This window comes from Nyctereutes procyonoides, unplaced genomic scaffold (assembly GCF_905146905.1).
Source record: "Nyctereutes procyonoides isolate TBG_1078 unplaced genomic scaffold, NYPRO_anot_genome, whole genome shotgun sequence".
In the NCBI taxonomy this organism is placed as follows: domain Eukaryota; kingdom Metazoa; phylum Chordata; class Mammalia; order Carnivora; family Canidae; genus Nyctereutes; species Nyctereutes procyonoides.
In genome coordinates this window covers 16,951,764-16,970,070 of record NW_026575144.1, presented here as the reverse complement: position 1 = coordinate 16,970,070, position 18,307 = coordinate 16,951,764, and the positions used below count along the sequence as shown (strand labels likewise).

At 36.1% G+C, this 18,307-nt stretch overlaps 1 protein-coding gene across 1 annotated transcript in view; it reads right to left on the bottom strand.

The window, feature by feature from the left end:
- Positions 1–18,307, bottom strand: part of RYR2 (ryanodine receptor 2) — a 755,069-nt gene that overhangs the window by 42,207 nt on the left and 694,555 nt on the right. Inside the window, exons 85-87 of the mRNA XM_055308992.1 lie at positions 14,221–14,301; positions 13,344–13,432; positions 12,130–12,258 (exon numbers count right to left, since the gene is read on the bottom strand). Coding sequence (XP_055164967.1) covers positions 12,130–12,258; positions 13,344–13,432; positions 14,221–14,301 — 299 coding nt within the window. The remainder of the gene's footprint in view (positions 1–12,129; positions 12,259–13,343; positions 13,433–14,220; positions 14,302–18,307) is intronic.

The following is an 18,307-nucleotide window of genomic DNA, read 5'->3' as shown; positions in this document are numbered from 1 at the left end:
TGTCTCAGCTTCTCTTCTGTCCTAAAGCTAACAGTAAAAGACAGTAAGTGCCAGGCACCTCCCTATTTCAAAAGCAAGGTGCTAGACTCAGGACATGCGAAGGGGGAGAATAAATAGTTCTTTCCACCCCATAGATATAAAGGGGATGAAACTGAAAAGTGAGAGGCTCTGGAGAACTCTCCATGTGCTGGGCATCTCCACCTTCCCCTCCTGCTGTGATGGAAAAGGAGAGAGCATCCTTTATGGCAAGTGAGCAAGAAGCCTTCAAAAGAGCCATCCACAGCACTTGGCATCTGTCTCCTGAAGCTGGGTATTTCAAAGTGTGAAGGGCACAGAGTGACCAAGAAAGATGCGTGTTTTCTCATTTGGGCTCCTAAGGAAGAAGCAACCCTGTCCAACAAGACTATGGAATCGTGCCCAAAAACATTGTCTGAAAGGGTGATGTGATTCCAAGGTGGGCAGACAGGGTCTGGGGAGTAATTTGAAACTGGGTGGGAAAAGAGGCTAGTCCAGGTGCTGGAAAAAGTCAGCAGGCCAAACCCATTGATCAGAGAAAGCATACAATATATGCCAGAGCCGGGCCTGAATTATACATGCCCTGGAAGAAGGAGGAAGGAAAACCTTCTCCCCACCCTCCAGAGGATGGGGAGGATGCCAGAGGGAAAGGCCGGGAGAGAGGAAGAGAAGAAGCCTGCTGGGAGATAGAAGCGACGTGCAGATCATACACCTGGCCCTCCACCCTCAGGTTAGAGGCATTTCCAGCCCAAGGGTGAGGGGAGATTTTAAATAGGATAAGAGGTAAGTGTGTCACTGTGCTTTACCAAAGTGGGACTCTGCCTATAACAAAGTGACTGGAGGAATTTTCTTTATTTGAGAGTGGCCAGTGCACAAGATCCATTCAAAGAGTGGTAAAGAAATGGCCTAGAGAACAAGTAAGAGATAAAGCGGTGAGGAGGAGCAGGTTCCTTTAACTTCTAGCTTAATAAATTCAGGCCATTCAAGGGACCAGGTTACGGGGATTTTACTGTATATTTCAGTCCTGGCTGGCTCTTATAGCTCTGGTTTTGAAGCAGTGGATCTTCAGGATTTCACTGGGGTTCAAGTCCAGCATCTGCATAGTGCTTCCCGGTGCAAATACCTGGGTGGGTGTAAAGTGTAGGGGGCTACTAGGTCAACACTAAAATGTTATTTCAGGGGTGCCTGGCTAGCTCAGTTGGAGGAACATACGACTCTTGATCTCAGGATTGTGAGTTTGAGCCCCATGTTAGGTATAGAGATTACTTAAACAAATACTTAAAATTAGATTAAATTAATGCCATTTCAAATAACCTCGATTTCTCTCCCCCCCCCCTCCCCGGTCAGGAAAAATTTTCTTAATGTGGAATTTAATATTTTAATCAAAAATTAAAATATATAATAAAAGACTCAGATTTTCTGCAAACTCTAGCTGGCCAATAGTTGTTTTTGCAACTCTGAGATGACAGAGTTGCAAACCTAAAGCCAAAGTATCCATGTTTCCTTCTAACTCTGAAACACAGAACTTCTGTACTTTCTAGCACCTGCTCAATCTTAGGCCATGCACTTCTGGCATATGACCACAAATCTGAATGGAGCATGTGCCTCCTCTACTGTGTAACATTCTTATTTTTCACATCTACTCGGTGCCTATATCATACAGAACTTTCACTGACTGCCAGATGGTAGGTTGCTCTTGCTTTCAGATGAACAACTTCTGACAATAACAAATAAAACTTTCTCCTTTCTCACCAAATTCTGTGATCTTATTTTTGGAACTTAGACAATATAATGTCCTCTTATTCAAGCAATTCTTATTCTTCTCCCTTTATCAAAACTGGAATGGAATCCTATAGATGATTACCTTGATTTCACTGGTTTTGGATCTCCTTCTTAAATAATTCTCTACAGTTAGCAAAAATTTGAATCAAAAAAGAGTATGCAATACTATAATCTAGAAGGCAGTCCAAAGTAAGCATGGAGTTAATGAGCTTTTATTCACAATATTAATAATAGTGAGTAAATACGATGCTAAAGCAAGATTCTTCAAAATCTATTTCATTAAATTCAGTGTGGTGGCTTGGACTGGTTCCTGGAACAGAAAAAGGACATTCATGGAAATACTGGTAAAGTCAGTATAAAATCTGTAATTTAGATTCGAAGATTCTATTTCTACTTCTTGGTTTTGCTACATGTGTCATCGTTACATAAAATGTCAATGTTAGGGAGAACTGATGAATCTTACATGGGAACTTTCTTTACTTTTTCTTTGCAACTTTTCTGTATATCAAAAATTATTACAAAATAATTTTTATTAATATATGTATTTCAGAAATGGTTAATATATATAAAAATACCATATAAAGTACCAGTAATAATAAGTTAAAAAATGAACAAGCCATAATAAGCCAAGCTACTTTATCCCTTCAATGCTCATACAGAATGTTCTCTGTTATATGAACAAGTGACAGAATTAAGTTTGGAGTTCCAGTTCAAGATGGTGACATAGGAGGATCCTGAACTCACCTCCTCCCATGGATACACCAAATCTACAGCTATGTATGGAACGACTGCTATTGAGAAAAAAACTAAAAATTGGTGGGCCAACCCCTTCACATCTGCAAATGAGACAAAAAGCAAAGCATATGTAGCAGGCAGGAAAGGCTGGGCAGTCTCACCATAAACCCCACTCCAGGTATGATATCTCACAACTGGAAGAAAACTCAAAACCCAGAGTTACTACCTGAGGAGCAAAGGGATTTATACCCCCACAAAGGGCACCCCAACTATTAAGACCAGTACTTGAGAAATGAGCCCCTAAAATTGTGAGGCTCCCACACAAAGACCTAGGGGTCTTGGTGAAGTGAGGAAAGAAAAGCTCATAAACTGCCCCTGAGTACACTGGTACAGACGGAGCCCCTTGTAAAGCACCCAGACTTCATATGAAAGAGACTCATTTCCTAATTCTAAAGCATGGATCTAGGGAACAGGGGCCTGCTGCAATGCTCTCCTGGGAGGGAGACTGCTGGGTGCCATCTTCCTGTTTCTCCACTGCCTCGCTAATACTAGTAGGCACCACCTCTATTCTCCAGTCTATGGGCTCTCTCATCCATGCTCTCCCAGGGCTTGACTAAAGCTGTTGGGTACCATCTTTTTTTCTTTTCCTTTTGTTTTTTTCTCTCCCAGGGGTGTACCATGTTTAAACTTCCCCTTTGTGTTATCATAGCTACTTAGTGCTATCTTTGCTCTCTCTCTCTGCTGTCCTTGGGAGGGCCAGAGGAGAGCTTCTACACATGTCAGGTGGACTTGCAATCCTGGGTCCCATGAGACTATAACGACCAGAGAAGAGTTCTTGGCAGACCCAATCACTTCCAGGGCATTGCAGAAAGCAGGTAAAAACATACCCCTGATCTTTCTGAGAAGAGGCCTGTGTGTTTGTGTAAGTGCTTTGGCCTGGGGGCAGGCTCCTGGGGTGGCTCCATCTCCCTAACTCCAGAAAACTGGCATCTTACAGAAAGAGCTTATATCCTTCTCTGGCTAGTGACACGGAACACCTCTACTGGTGAACACCTCTACTAGTTGCCTGGCTCTGGTGGCCAGTGAGACTTAAACTCACAGACCCATAGGATTGTAACCAATGAAGTAAGAGTTCTTAAAAACTACCACCCCCAGGGCACAGCAAGCAGCATAGACCTAGGAGCTCAATCTTTCTGTGAAAGAGGTCTATTAGTTTATGAACAGAGCTGTAGCTTGAGGGACAGGCTTCTCATTAATAAGCTAAAAGCAGACTGTAAATCCTTTCAGAGACTTCTGAGGGCAGGCTTGATCTTCACACTCTTGTTTTGCCACGTTCCAGAGCTCCAGCATCCTGAGAGGTGAGATCTTATAAGTGCCTAGTTTCTATGTCCAGCACCCTGGTTTGTGTTACTACAGCCCAGGGGACACCCCAGGATCACTTGGCTCTGGGGAGCAGGGTTGTTTGTGTTCTGGGTCCCATGGGACTATAATAAGCAGGAAAACAGCTCTTGGCAGGCTATCACCCCCCAGGGCCCTCCTAGGACACCCCAGGCACTGGAAGCAGCTGGAAGCACATTCCTAGTCTTTCCATGAAAGAGGCCTATTTGCTAGCCCTAAAGCTTTTGCCTTGGGGTCCACCTTCAGGTTTGGCACACATCTAGGAACCACAAAGATATTCTCCGGGAACACAGGACAAGGGTTGCCTTCATTGTGTCCACCAACCCCTGTCTCACTAAAACTCACTGGTATCTCCCAGAAAGGAACAGACACTCTTCTGGAACCCCGAATTTTACAACTGCTGCCCAGGGGACACCTCTAGATTGTCTTATTCTCTGGCCAGCAGGGTTTATGCTTGCCATCCACAGGACTATATACATTTGCATTTTTAAAAAAGCTGCTGCCTGAAGATCTAGCTTCCAATCAGCCTGATTCTAGGTGCTAAGATCTGCCCCTTTGGGATACTGACTGGCCTGGCACACCTTCAACTACTATCAGTTATTAAAAATGAAATACACTGTTTGGGCAATCATAACAGTTTGAGATACAACCAAGAGCTAGGGCAGGATTGAACAATAAAGTTCATCTCCTATAGGAGGCCACTCCTTCAAGACTAGGAGGGTGGCTATTTCATCTAATACATAGATACTAATAGTCAAAAACAATGAAGAAACAGAGGAATATGTTCCAAATGAAAGAACAACATAAAACTTGAGAAAAAAATATTGATGAAACAATATAGAGTTCAAAGGAATGGTCATAAAGGTGCTCCCCAAACTCAGGGGGGAAACTGGATAAACAAATGAGAAACTGAACAAAGAAAGAAAATGTATGAAAATTCCAAACAGAAGTCACAGAGCTGAAGAATACAAGAACCGAACTGAAAAACTATCTAAAAGGGGTTTCAACATCAGACAAGATGGAGCAGAAGAAGGATCAGTGAATTTAAAGACAAAGCAGTGGAACTCCCCCAGTCAGAGCAGCAAGAATGAAAAAGAATGAAAAAAATGAAGACAGCACAGGAGCCCCAGAAGGAAGAGAAAAGGGCAAAAAAACTTATTTGAAGAAATAATGGCAGAAAACTTCCTAGTTTGGGGAAAGTAACCAAATAAGAGAGCCCAAAGAGGCCAAGACACATAATAATAAAAATAATTAAAAGTTAAAGACAAGGAAAGACTCTTTAAATTAGGCAAGAGAAAAACAACTTATTACATACAAGAAAACCGCCTACTAGTAGCAAACTTTTTCTGCAAAAACTTCACAGGCCGGAAAGGACTTCAACCAAGAATACTCTATCTGATAAAGTTATTATCCTGAATTGGAGAGATAGAGGTTTCCAAACAAACAAAAGCTAATGGAGTTAAAAAACACTAAACTGGCCTTCCAATAAATTTCAAAGGGACTTCTTTGAGCTGAAAGCTAATTAATAATAAGAAAACATGAAAGTATCAATCTCATTAGTAAAGGTAAATACCTAGCAAAAATCATGGATTAATCACTTATACAGCTAGTATGAAGAATAAAAGACAAGAGTAGTAAAAACAGATGTAATTATAATAATTAGTTAAGGGGTACACAAGATAAAAAGATGTAAATTGTGACATCAATAAACATAAAACATGAGGGTGGGGAGAATAAAAATGTAGAGCTCTAGTTATGTTCAAATGTAAGTTGTTATCAACCTAAAATAGGCTTTTATAAATATAGGTTATTATATGTAAGCCTCATGGTAACTACCTAGCAAAAACCTACAGTAGATATATAAAAGATAATGAGAAAGGAATCAAACCATACCATTAAAGAAAGTCATGAAATCACAAATAAAGCAAAAGAGGAAGAAAAATAGAGGCATAACAAAAACAACAAAAATTACAAAACAATGAACAAAATGGCAATCACTACATACCTATCAATAATTAATTTAAATATGAATGGACTAAATTTTCTAATCAAAAGACATAGATGGATGAATGAATTAAATAACAAGACCCATTTATATATTGCCTACAAAGACCTACTTCAGATATATGGACACCCAGATGGAAAAATGAACAAATGGAAAAAGATATTCTTTGCAAATGGAAACCAAAAGAAATCTGGGTATCTATACTTATATTTAAAAAAATTAGGCTTTAAAATAAAGATTTTAATAAGACAAAGAAGTCCATTATATAATGATAAGGGGGTTAATCCACCAAGGGGATATAATATTTGTAAATATTTATGCGCCCACTAAAGGAGCACCTAAATTTATAAAGCAAATATTAACAGATCTAAATGGAGAAATAGATAGCAATGCAATAATAGTAGGGGACTGTATGTTTTTCTTACGTGCACTTGGAATTATCAAGGACAGACCATATATTAGGCCACAAAACAAGACTTAACAAATTTAAGAAGACTGAAATAATACTAAGCATCTTTTATAACCACAGTGGTATGAAACTAAAAATCTATTATAAAAGAAAACTGGAAAATTCAAAAATATGTGGAGATTAAATAACATATTACTGAACAACCAACCAGTCAAGGAATAAATCAAGAGAAAGATTTTAAAAATATCCAGGGCGGCCTGGGTGGCTCAGCGGTTTAGCTCCTGCCTTCAGCCCAGGGCCTGATCCTGGATTCCCAGGATCAAGTCCCACGTCAGGCTCCCAGAATGGATCCTGCTTCTCTCTCTGCCTGTGTCTCTGACTCTCTCTCAAGAGTAAATAAATAAAAAATTTAAAAAAATCTTCAGAAAAATGAAAATGGTAACACATAATAAAAATTATGGAATGCAGAAAGAGTTCTAGGGGGGAAGTTTATAGTGACAAATGCTAACTTCAAGAAACAAGAAAAATCTCAAACAACCAAACTTTACACTTTATTGAATGATAAAAAAAAACCTGAAGGTCAAAGTTAGTAGAAGGAAGGAGATAACAAAAATCAGAGCTGAAAGAAATGAATTAGAGATGAGAAAGTATAAAAAGGTCAATGGAACTAAGAACTGGTTCTTTGAAAAGATACACAAAATTGACAAACCTTTATCTATAATTACTAAGGAAAAAAAGAGAGAACTCAAATAAATAAAATCAGAAATGAAAGAGGAGACAAAAACATAAAATATAATGAGATTACTACTACTATGAACAGTTATTCTCCAACAGGACAACCTAGAAGAAATGAATAAAATGGTTGTAGAAACATACAACCTTGCAAGACTAAATCATGAGGAAACAGAAAATATGAATAGACACTAATATGAAGATCGAATACGTTATTTAGAAATTCATTACAAATGAAAGTCAAGGACCAGATGGCTTCACTGGTGAATTCTATCAAAAATTCAAAGAAGAATTAATACTAACTATTCTGAAACTCTCCCCCAAAAAATAAGAAGAGAAAGGAATACTCATTTTATGAGGCCAGCATTACTCTGATACCAAAACCATACAGGGACATTACAAAAAAAGAAAATTACAGGCTAATGTCCCTGATGATCTTAGATACAAAACTTCTCAAGAAAATTTGAGTTCAACAATACATTGAAGGGTACCTGGGTGGCTCAGTTGGTTAAGCATCTGCCTTCGGCTCTGGTCATGATCTCAGGGTCCTGGGATTGAGCACCACAACAATCTCCATGCTCAGCAGGGAGCCTGCTTCTCCCTCTACTCCCTACTTGTGCTCTCTTGCTATCTTCATCACTATCTCTGTCTCCCTCTCTCAAATAAGTAAAATCTTTAAAAACAAATAAACAAAACCAATACATTGAAGAGATCATACACCATGATCTAGAAGAATTTATTCCAGGGATGCAAGGATGGTTGAACATCTGTAAATCAATCAGTGTGATATACCACATTAATAAAATGAAGGATAAAAATCATATGATCATCTGAATAGATGCAGAAAAAGTATCTGACAAAATTCAACATCCACTTATGGTAAAAGACTGTCAACAAAGTGGGTATAGAAGGAATGTATCTTAACATAATAAAGGCCATAAAAAAAAGGCCATAAATGTTAAGTTCACAGCTAATACCATAGATGATGGTGAAAAGCAGAAAAGTTTTCCTCTAAGATCAGGAATAAGTCAAGGATGCCCACTCCTTGCAAAATTGAGTTTTGCAAAAGCAAAAACAAACAAGTGGGACTATATTTTTATTCAATGTAGTACTGGAAATCTTATCCAGAACTATTAGGCAAGAGAAATAAAAGACATCCACATTGAAAAGAAAGAAATAAAACTATTACTATTTGCATGAAGACATGATACTATATATAGAAAACCTTAAATATACTCCACCAGAAAATGGTTAGAACTAATAAATCAATTCAGTAAAGTTGCAGGATACAAAATCAATATATGGAAATCTATTATGTTTCTATGAACTAATAATAAACTATCAGAAAATTAGAGAAATAATTCTATTTTCAGTTGCATCAAAAGGTTAAAATACCTAGGAATATATTTAATCAATTAGGTAAAAAAAAAACTTGTACAGTGATAACTTTAAGCACTGATGAAAGAAACTGAAGATACAAATAAATGCAAAGATATCCATACTCATGGATTGAAAGAATTAATATTGTTAAAATGTCCATACTACCCAAAGCAATCTATAATGCAATGCCTCTCAAAAGTCCAGTGGTATTTTTCATGAAATAGAAAAAATAATCCTAAAATTTGAATGGAACCACAAAGGATATCCAAAGCAATCTTGTGTAATCAGAAGGCATCACACTCCCTGATTTCAATCTATACTACAAAACTATAGTAATCGAAGCAGGATTATACCAGCATAAAAACATACCTACAGATCAACAGAAGAGAGTCTAGAAATAAACTGACACATATGTAGTTAATTAATTTATGACAAATAAAAAGAATCTTCAATGGGAAAGGACAGTCTCTTTTATAAATTTTGTTGGGAAAACAACATATACCACAAGGAGAATGAGACTGGACCCCTACCTTACGTCATATACAAAAATTAACTCAAAATTGATCAAAGTCTTGAATGCAAGATCTGAAAACCATAAAACTCTTTAAAGATAAAACAGTGGTAAGATCCTTGACACAAGTCTTGGCAATATTTTTTTTGGATTTGACTCCAAAAATAAAGGCCACAATAGCAAAGACAAAGAAGTGAGACTATATCAAACTAAAAGGCTTCTGCATAGCAAAGAAGAAAGCATCAACAAAATGAAAATGCAACCTACGGAATTGGACAAAATATATGTAAATCATATATCTGAAAAATGGTTAATATCAAAATACATAAAAATTCATGCAAGTCAACAGCAAAAAATAACCTGATTAAAAAATGAGCAGAGGACCTGAATAAGCATTTTTCTAAAAAAAAAAAAAATACCAATGGCCAATAGGTACATAAGAAGATCCTCAACATCACTCATCATCAGGGAAATGCAAATCAAAATCATAATGTGATATCACCTCACACCTATTAAGATGGTTATCTATCTACATATAAAATTATATAAATATAAATTTATATAAATACACATATTTGATCTCTCTATATATATATAAAATAACAAGCATTGGCAAGGCTATTGAGGGAAATGGGTCTCCTTGTGTATTGTTAGTAGGAATGTAAATTGGTGCAGCCACTGTGGAAAACAGTATGGAGGGGCCTCAAAAATTTAAAAAGAATTACCAGATAATCCAGCAATTCCACTTTGCATATTTATCTGAAGAAAATGAAAATACTAACTCAAAAAGATATATGCAATCCTATGTTCATTGCAGCATTACTTATAATAGGTAGGATACGGTAATAACCTAAGTGTCTACTGATGGATGAATGGATAAAGGAAATGTGATATAACACAGACATACACACATACAGGAATATTATTCAGCCACAAAAAAGAAACTTGCCATTTGTAACATGGATAGACCTTGAGAGCATTATGACAAAGTGAAATAAATCAGACAGAGAAAGACAATTACTATATTATCTCATTTAAATGTAGATCTAAAAACAAACAACAAATAAGCTCATAAATATATAGAATAGACTGGCAGTTGCCAGAGGTGGTGGCGGGGGCAGAGCATGAAATGAGTGAAGGGGTCAAAAAGTACAAATTTTCAGTTATAAAATAAATAAATCAAGGGAATGTGAAGTGTAACATTGTGATAACAGGTAAAAAGACTGCATTATTTATTTTTTTAAAAAGATTTTATTTATTCATTCATGAAAGACAGAGAGAGAGAGAGAGAGAGAGAGAGAGAGAGAGAGGCAGAGACACAGGCAGAGGGAGAAGCAGGATCCATGCAAGGGAGCTCAACATGGGACTCGATCCCGGGACTCCAGGATTACGCCCTGGGCCGGAGGCAGGTGCTAAACTGCTGAGCCACCCAGGGATTCCCTGCATTACATATTTAAAAGTTGCAGAGTAAATCCTATATTTTCTCCTCATAAGAAAAGAAACTCTGTAACTATCATGGTGACAGATGTTAACTAGACTTACTACACAGATCCTTTTGCAACATCTACAGATATCAAATCATTATGTTGTACATCTAAAACTAATATAATGTTTTGTCAAGGAGATTCCTCAGTAAAAAAAAAAATTGTTTTGCTCATAGTAAGAGGTTAATAGATTCTTCTAGTTTTAAATACATTTCAGGAATCTGACCTATTTTAGGAACCAGGAAACACTCTCCACTGAAAAGGCATTTAAGTTCCCTATGTTGTAGAAAAGTTATTTTACTAGCTTTCTATAAAATCCATTGGCTTGCTAATGTCATCAAATAACTATTATTTAATCAAAATAATTCACATGGAATGCTGTATTGATATCTTTCGAGACAGGCATGAGAATATGAAGGAAACAGTATAAGCCAGTGAGGACCAGGAAATAGGAATATGAGCAGTCTGAAACAGATTTCAACTTTAGCTTTTATTTGATTTAAAGAAAAATTATCAGAATTATCTAGTGTGGCTTTTCCATCTTGAAATGCTGAGGTAAAGTCCTCTTCCCTGCCCAGGGAGAGAATACAGAAAGTGAGATCCTTCCAAGGTACCACTACAGAGGAGAGAATGAGCAAGAGGAGGGGAGGGTCACGTCCTCCCCCCACCCCTACTTCTGCAGCACCTCCCCCTTGGTTGGCCTCACTTGGCCATGCATGTTCACACACGGAGTCATTCTATAAACACCTGCAGCTATGCTAGGCCCTGGGGGACCATGTGTTATTTTTACTTAAACTTCTCCTGCCACAAGATGATGTTTAGTCTAATGAAACAAACTAAATGTATTCCTCCTGTTTTCTCCTTGGCACATGGCTCTTTGAACACAGTGACTTACTGATTCAGAGTAATACAGGACATGGAAATAGAAAACAGAAAGATGGCTGATGGTCCCTTAAGAAATAGCAAAGTTTTGCTTGTTGAAAACAACACAAAATTTTATAAAATCTTTTAAAAATCTGCAGGTTAAGTCTAGAAGTTTAGCCTAAGGAGAATATAAAACAAATTAATGTTAAAAAAAAAGGTATTCTCTTCATAGTTACTGGAATTCTACCTGTAATATACATTAGATTATATAATTTTACATGTATGTTGTGTATGTGCATCTACACACATAAGTACTAACATTAAGTTTTATTTATTTTATTTTATTTATTTATTTATTTATTTTTAACATGAAGTTTTAAATACTATTCTCTTTCATATAAAGTTTCTATGAAACTCCTCATTTTTACTAGAACTCTATTGTGTTCTAGTCATTTAATGCTCTATCCTTTCTCCTTCCCTTTTATTTTTTCTCCTTCCTTCTTTAATATTTATTGAGTGCTTAATATATGTACCAGGCCCTAGAGATACAATGGAGTCAACATTCTGGTTCATGGACTCAAAGGAATCAATAATATCTCAATCTGCCAAACAGTAAAGAAAGTTCATTCCATATAAATTCACATCTCAACCTGATATTTGTCATTATTGGCTAAGAATCTATGTGAAAGATTAATAGCAAATGTGGATCATAGCAGGAAAATAGGCATATTGGATACTTCCATGGAATTCAGTGCTAACCAATTGACTCTCTTTTATTTTTTTCTTCAAATAGCAGAAATATTTAGATATTTACCTGAATATACTCTGTGAGAGTGTTAAAGACTTGCTTTGCTACTTGAATTGCTTTGGAAAAATTCCGTTGTCCTTGTTCATCAATAACATCTTTCCCAGAGTAATACCAATAGAAATCGCTAATGGATTCCTGGAAAAGAGGGATGTTAGGATTAAGCCACATTCTAAAGCTACCACTGACCTGTCCTCCTAGAGAGAAATAACAGCTGAAGAGAAGACGCAGAAAACATAGCTTCAAAAATGATTTTCTGTTTCTAATGACCTTGAACTTGATTCATATCAAGTGAATCACATGATTCACATCTGTTCACAGACACACCGATTTATAAGATTAGCACATATTTATCCAGTGAGCCATGTTAAATGTTTACTATTTAAGCACAAAAATTAGACAAGTTGTGGATGTTCTTTGGATTACAGACATCTGTAACAAAGTCCACAACGTTTCCTCATGAGAACTCGAAAATGTTCTTTGTTCCTGTAAATGCCCCTCAAGAAACTGGTTGGACTACCTGTCAGACAAAACCATAAACAAACATCTAAATAAGATCAACATTTCTGAATAGGACATTTTCAACAATAACTTATATTGGAAGGAACTGTAGTTGGCTAGAGAAGTAATACAATTTAGTCTAGCATACAAACTACATTTGGGTTTTGAGATAGGATTTTAAAAATCACAAATATGTTTTCAGCAATATTTCATATTTGCTTCAAAAATGGAAGTGTTAGGGGGGGAAAAAAAAGAGTGTTGTGCTTTTACGTGCTCCAGAAACTGAAAGTCTGAATGTGTAGGTCTTAAGTTACCCTATCTGGCCACTCTTATAAATAAGGTGAGGGAAATAAAGTTTGTACAGGGTTCCCATTACTTAGGAGCCTACACCTTCAGATTCAGTTTTATTAACATGTGAAAGATTACTACAGTATCGGGGAGATTTTTAAGTGATGGAGTGTTAAGCTGAATTTTAAAATTAATTCAACTATCAGGACAACCGAAAAGAATCACATGTTAAATTTAAGTATATTGTAGGTATTTTGAAAGCCTTTCTTTCTCACTCTTGAAAGTTTCAAATACTCTTCCTCCATTTATCTATCCACTGCAGCAGAAGGAAAGTCATCAATCAAAACACATTAAAACATACCCATTTAATAACTCTGCCTCATTATTTCAACAAACTAACCCCTTTCATTTCTTCCTAACAGAAGGCAACATACCTGGACTCTCAGGAGGTAGTCTACAGTAGAGATGATTATGTTGACAGTTGTGTTGTTGCCAGTCTGGGTTCTCAGATAATTTTGAAAATCTACATAAGATCAAAATATGTTACTATAGCTTCCTCAAAAGTTTAAAACGAGTTATTTGAAGAACTCCGAAAGCTGATAATTTCTCCAGCAAAATCACTGTGGCTAAGAGCTGTTCTTTATCCAAGAGGAGTGTTTTAAGTGAGCCCCCCCCCCAAAACATCAAGGTGCTTCACAGTATGTCAATATTCAATTTTTCTCTAAGAGGTTGTTAACATCTGTTTCCTGATTCATATCTCTAGAGCTCTGGGCACATGAATCACCGGAAGGGGTTCCATCCTTTAGGATATAGCAATTAAGTGATGTACTCAGTAATCATTTGTTCCTTAGTACTATGCTTAGTGCTGAGGAAACAAAGATAAAATTAGGATGCAGTCCTTGCCTTCACAGATGTAAGTCTGAGAGAGAGCTAGTTATATAAATAGCAAAGGTAAATGCATTATGCTAAGTAATACAATGAAGAAGAGTCCCCAGTTAAAAAGAAGTGGTATAAAGGAAATAAAAGCTATATATTTCTCTAGATATCTATCTCATCAATATCTTTTTCCCACTTGTCTTCTCTAAGAGAAGAACAATTGATGGGAATTAAGTGAAGTGGCTAGCAAAAGGCTTTGAAAGTAGGAATGTAATACATAAAATGTCACAGTGCATATACTGAACATACTAAAGAATGCTCAAGAATCTTTCTTGACTCAGGGGTGAAGCGTAATTAGAACTAACAGGCCCCTGTCATTCCTGGTTTCAAAATTCTTATTCATTGGTACCATCAGATAGTCTGGGTCTCACAAACCTGAGTTGTGTCCCTCACAAAGCAGTTGTAGGAAGCGGAAGAGGTCACAAGTGAACTCGTCATCCTGAAGAACCTTTTCTCCTGCAGAAAGTCCAGAGAAATCAGACATGATCAACCACCCTGGCCTGTCCCTCCCTTCCTATCCCAACCTCCAAAAACTTGCATGTTGATCTAGCATCGTTCTGAACCAAAAACAGTCACAAATCATAGCCACTTTTCTATCTGAAGCTCATATGACCATGCGCTTGGCAGATAGATGCACTTTTTCTTTGTCAAAAAGAACATTTGAATCTTAAAACTCAGGTTTCTCTCTGTTAAAAGTAGCAGCATGGGTTTGGCAACATTTTAGAAACAACCTGAAGATTTAAACTCTTCTTTTCTTTTTCTTTTCCTTTTTTGGGTAAGACGTGTATGGGAATGATCTCTACATCTCTTACAAACACCAAAGTTAAGCCTGTTCTGTTCTCGGAATATGATCGAATGATTCAATGCAAAGGCATTCAATGCATATAGAAAACTGGGCCAGAGTTTCTTTTATTGAAGGAATAATTAAAAGAATCCTGTGAAAATTATAAAGGACTGGGAAAATGTCTCTTACTTAGTTTCAGTTAATGGTCTCATTAGCTTATGGATTTAAAAAAGTAGAGACTTCAGAAATCCAATAGAGAGATATGTATCAAACCAAAGAAAGACTTTGATGGCTCATGCTGTATGAGTAAATCTAATCAGAAAAGGTTACAAAAAAAAAAAAAGTGGCTATCTCAGAGCTACAGAAGCTACTCAGCATCATTACAAAAAACAAAACAAAACGAAACAAAACCTATTATTTCTGGGGCAAGCATGACACCTCAGAAAGGGGTTCAGATATTGTACCTACATTTCAATCAAAATGTATCTTGATCAACAAGTCACTCTGAAAACAAAAACACAGAGAAAGAAACAAACAAAAAAACAGCACCACACAAATGAAAGTTGATTGAAAAGCATAGTGTCAGTGGAAAAATCTCCAACATTATGAGTGTATGCTCTGGAATCTAAATTTGTTGTCTAGAAATCAACATGACACAAAAATGTCGTTCGGCAAGTGAATGAATGTTACTTATGTATTTAAAAAAATGGTAATAACTTTTCAGGCTGGAAATACTTCGGGCCAAGAAAGAAAACTATGCAATGACCATGTGTTTACATTAACTAAAATCATGAATGATTATAATGACAGAGAGCTGATGGACTTACCAGTCTGCAGTCTGTGACTTTCAAAGTGAGAGGCTTCATATAATGGGAGGGTTAGGAAGCAAAACCATTTTGAAAACTAACATAAACATTAAAAAAAGTAAATAAAATCACTGTACTGGGTTCCCTGTAAGATATGATATTTGGTGACCAAACTAAAATCACCATGTTTACAGATTAGTTGTGTAGTAAGTTTAAATGCACATTGCTTTGAATCTCAGTACATGGCTGATAAGCCCATACCTCAGTGTCTACGTTCATGGCGGGATAAGAAAGAAAGAGAGAATAGGCTAGGTTGAATTCTTCACTGATAATACTTAGTATCTTTCCATGAACTATGTGAATCATAAGAGTCTTTAAAATGATATTTAAATCAAAATATTATGAGTTGGCTACACAGATTTATTGATTCTTCCCTTATGAGCCCATCTAAAATGCTTTTTTTAAAGAAAATTGAATCAATAGACCATGTACTTTCACTGTTCATATACTTAATGTGGAATAAGTAACCTTTAATAGAAAGTATTCAGAAAAGTTAATAATGAAAAAATATATAGTCCTAAAAATGCTCTGCACAATGCACACTGATTTATAACATAAGGTTTCATTTGTTGGCATGCACAATATTTTCTTTATGTATACCAAAACACATACAAGTAATTTTACTCACATAAGAACAGGCTGCACACAGAAGAACAGTAGGGAGAGAAGAGTGGGAGAGTGTGGGCCAAGCCTTCATTTACCGTCAGGTGATACGAGGAATAAACTGGGGTGCTACTGCTTAACAAACACATCACTGTCTGATTAAAATGCTGCCATTCCCCATGCTGCATGTAAGTAGTACAATAACAGAGATGGATGATGGCTTTATGTCTGCAGAAGGTACAGGATCAACAGTTTGTTTTGTGACGTATGCAAAGGAATTCCATTGTAAGATGGAAACTAAGACTAATAACAGTGAAATGGTGTAAAATGTAATTGAAAGTGCTCTGACATTCTTAAAATATTATTTGTAATAGCTGTGTGATGGTCAAGTATGAATACTATAAAGGGCATTCTTTTGGTTTCGTTTTTAGTTACTTATAAGGGGCTTATGTTTTCTAATACTGTATTAAAGGGAGAGTTTTTTCAGTATTGTCGCTGATGAGGAGATGGTTCTTTGTGCCCCAGTGTTCTCATCTTTGAAATGAGAACATGTGCACTGTCTATCTCACTAGCTCTTCATAATTTGTGTGAATATTTTTAGAAATTGTGGAAAGGTTATGATTATTAGTAGCAGTGCAATAATACTAAATAAATATGGGAACAACATGTTTAGGTGATGAATGTGGTTATCTGAAGATATTTATTAAACTTGTTTATATTTTTAAAAAGCCATCTTAATTTTAATGGATCAAAATATTCTCAAAAACATAAATTTTCACTTGGAAATAATAATAGTAGACTTTCTTTGTTCGAGCTACCAGTAAAATTAGTTCCTATATTAAAAATCTAATCACTTATTTATTTTATTTTTTAAAAGATTTATTTATTTGAAAGAGAGAAAGAGAGAGAATAAGTGAGGGGAGGGGCAGGGAGAGAATCTTTAAACTGAGTCCCTGCTGAATGTGGATCTCAATGTGGGACTTGATCTCACGACCCATAAGATCATGACCTGAGCTAAAACCAAGAGTTGGATAATCAACCAACTGAACCACCCAGGCACCCCCTAAAAATCTAATCACTTTTAAAAGCCACTGTTCTACTCACACTTGGTTTATCTAATTAATAGAAAAGTACACAAGGGTTTAAGTGTTTGTTTTATTATCTAAGATACCAATAATTGCTAAAAATTATTAATAATTGTTAATAAAATTAATGTAAGGAGTGAAAAGACTACCTAGTAGATATATAAAAAACAATTGAATTAGGAGAAATAGACCAAAAGACTAAGATCCTCTTTGTTGTAAGGTCTTTTCATGGCAGTATTTCCAATAATGGAAAGCTAAAAGGGTAGCATAAAATAGAAGACTGGATTTTAATGTCACTGCTTAAATGGTTTAACTGGCTGCTTAAATTATACTGTCACTCAACCAAAAAGGACTTTTTTAAATGGATTCATGATTAATGTTTAGTTAGTGATTACAGTGTGCTAGGCATTGTGATACATAGATTTTTCTCATTTCATTGCAGGTTTGCAATAATCCTATGAATCAGGTGACATGAATTCCATCTTGTGGTTAAGTAAAAAAATGAGAAATTAAGTAATTTGATGAAGGTCCTATAAGTAGTAACTAATAAAGGGTTTGAGTCCAGTAAACTTCAATAAACATTCATTAAGTGTCTTCTATATGCTAGGCACCTTGTGAGGTCCTGGATATATAAAGACTAACAGACACAAGCCTGAACCTGACAAAGTTCATAGTCTAATGGAAAAGACAGGCAATGAACAGGTCATTTCAATATCATGTGGTGTTTCTAAATCCAGTATGCTATAGTTTCTAAACTTTGTAATCCGTAATCCATAAGATCTTTGGCTAACAATCTTGGACTATAAGTACTATGTTAAATTGTGAACACCTACTTGTTTTCACCAATGTTAGAACCCATGGAAAACCATCTTCCAGATATGTGGCTTTGGGAAAGTCAATTCACCTTTCTGACCCTTTGTTTCATCATTTTGGTATGGGAATTAACAATTTTCCAAACTCCTTACTTTATAGGGTTGTTGAGAGAATAAAAGTGGTTTAAGCAAGTACAGTTGCTTCGAAATATGCAAAGCAGAACAGGGATAATGGTGAAGTTTTAACCATATGAAGTCATAGGTTCAAAAGACCTAGGTTTCTAAAATACAGACTTTCAGTGGGTTGTGAAT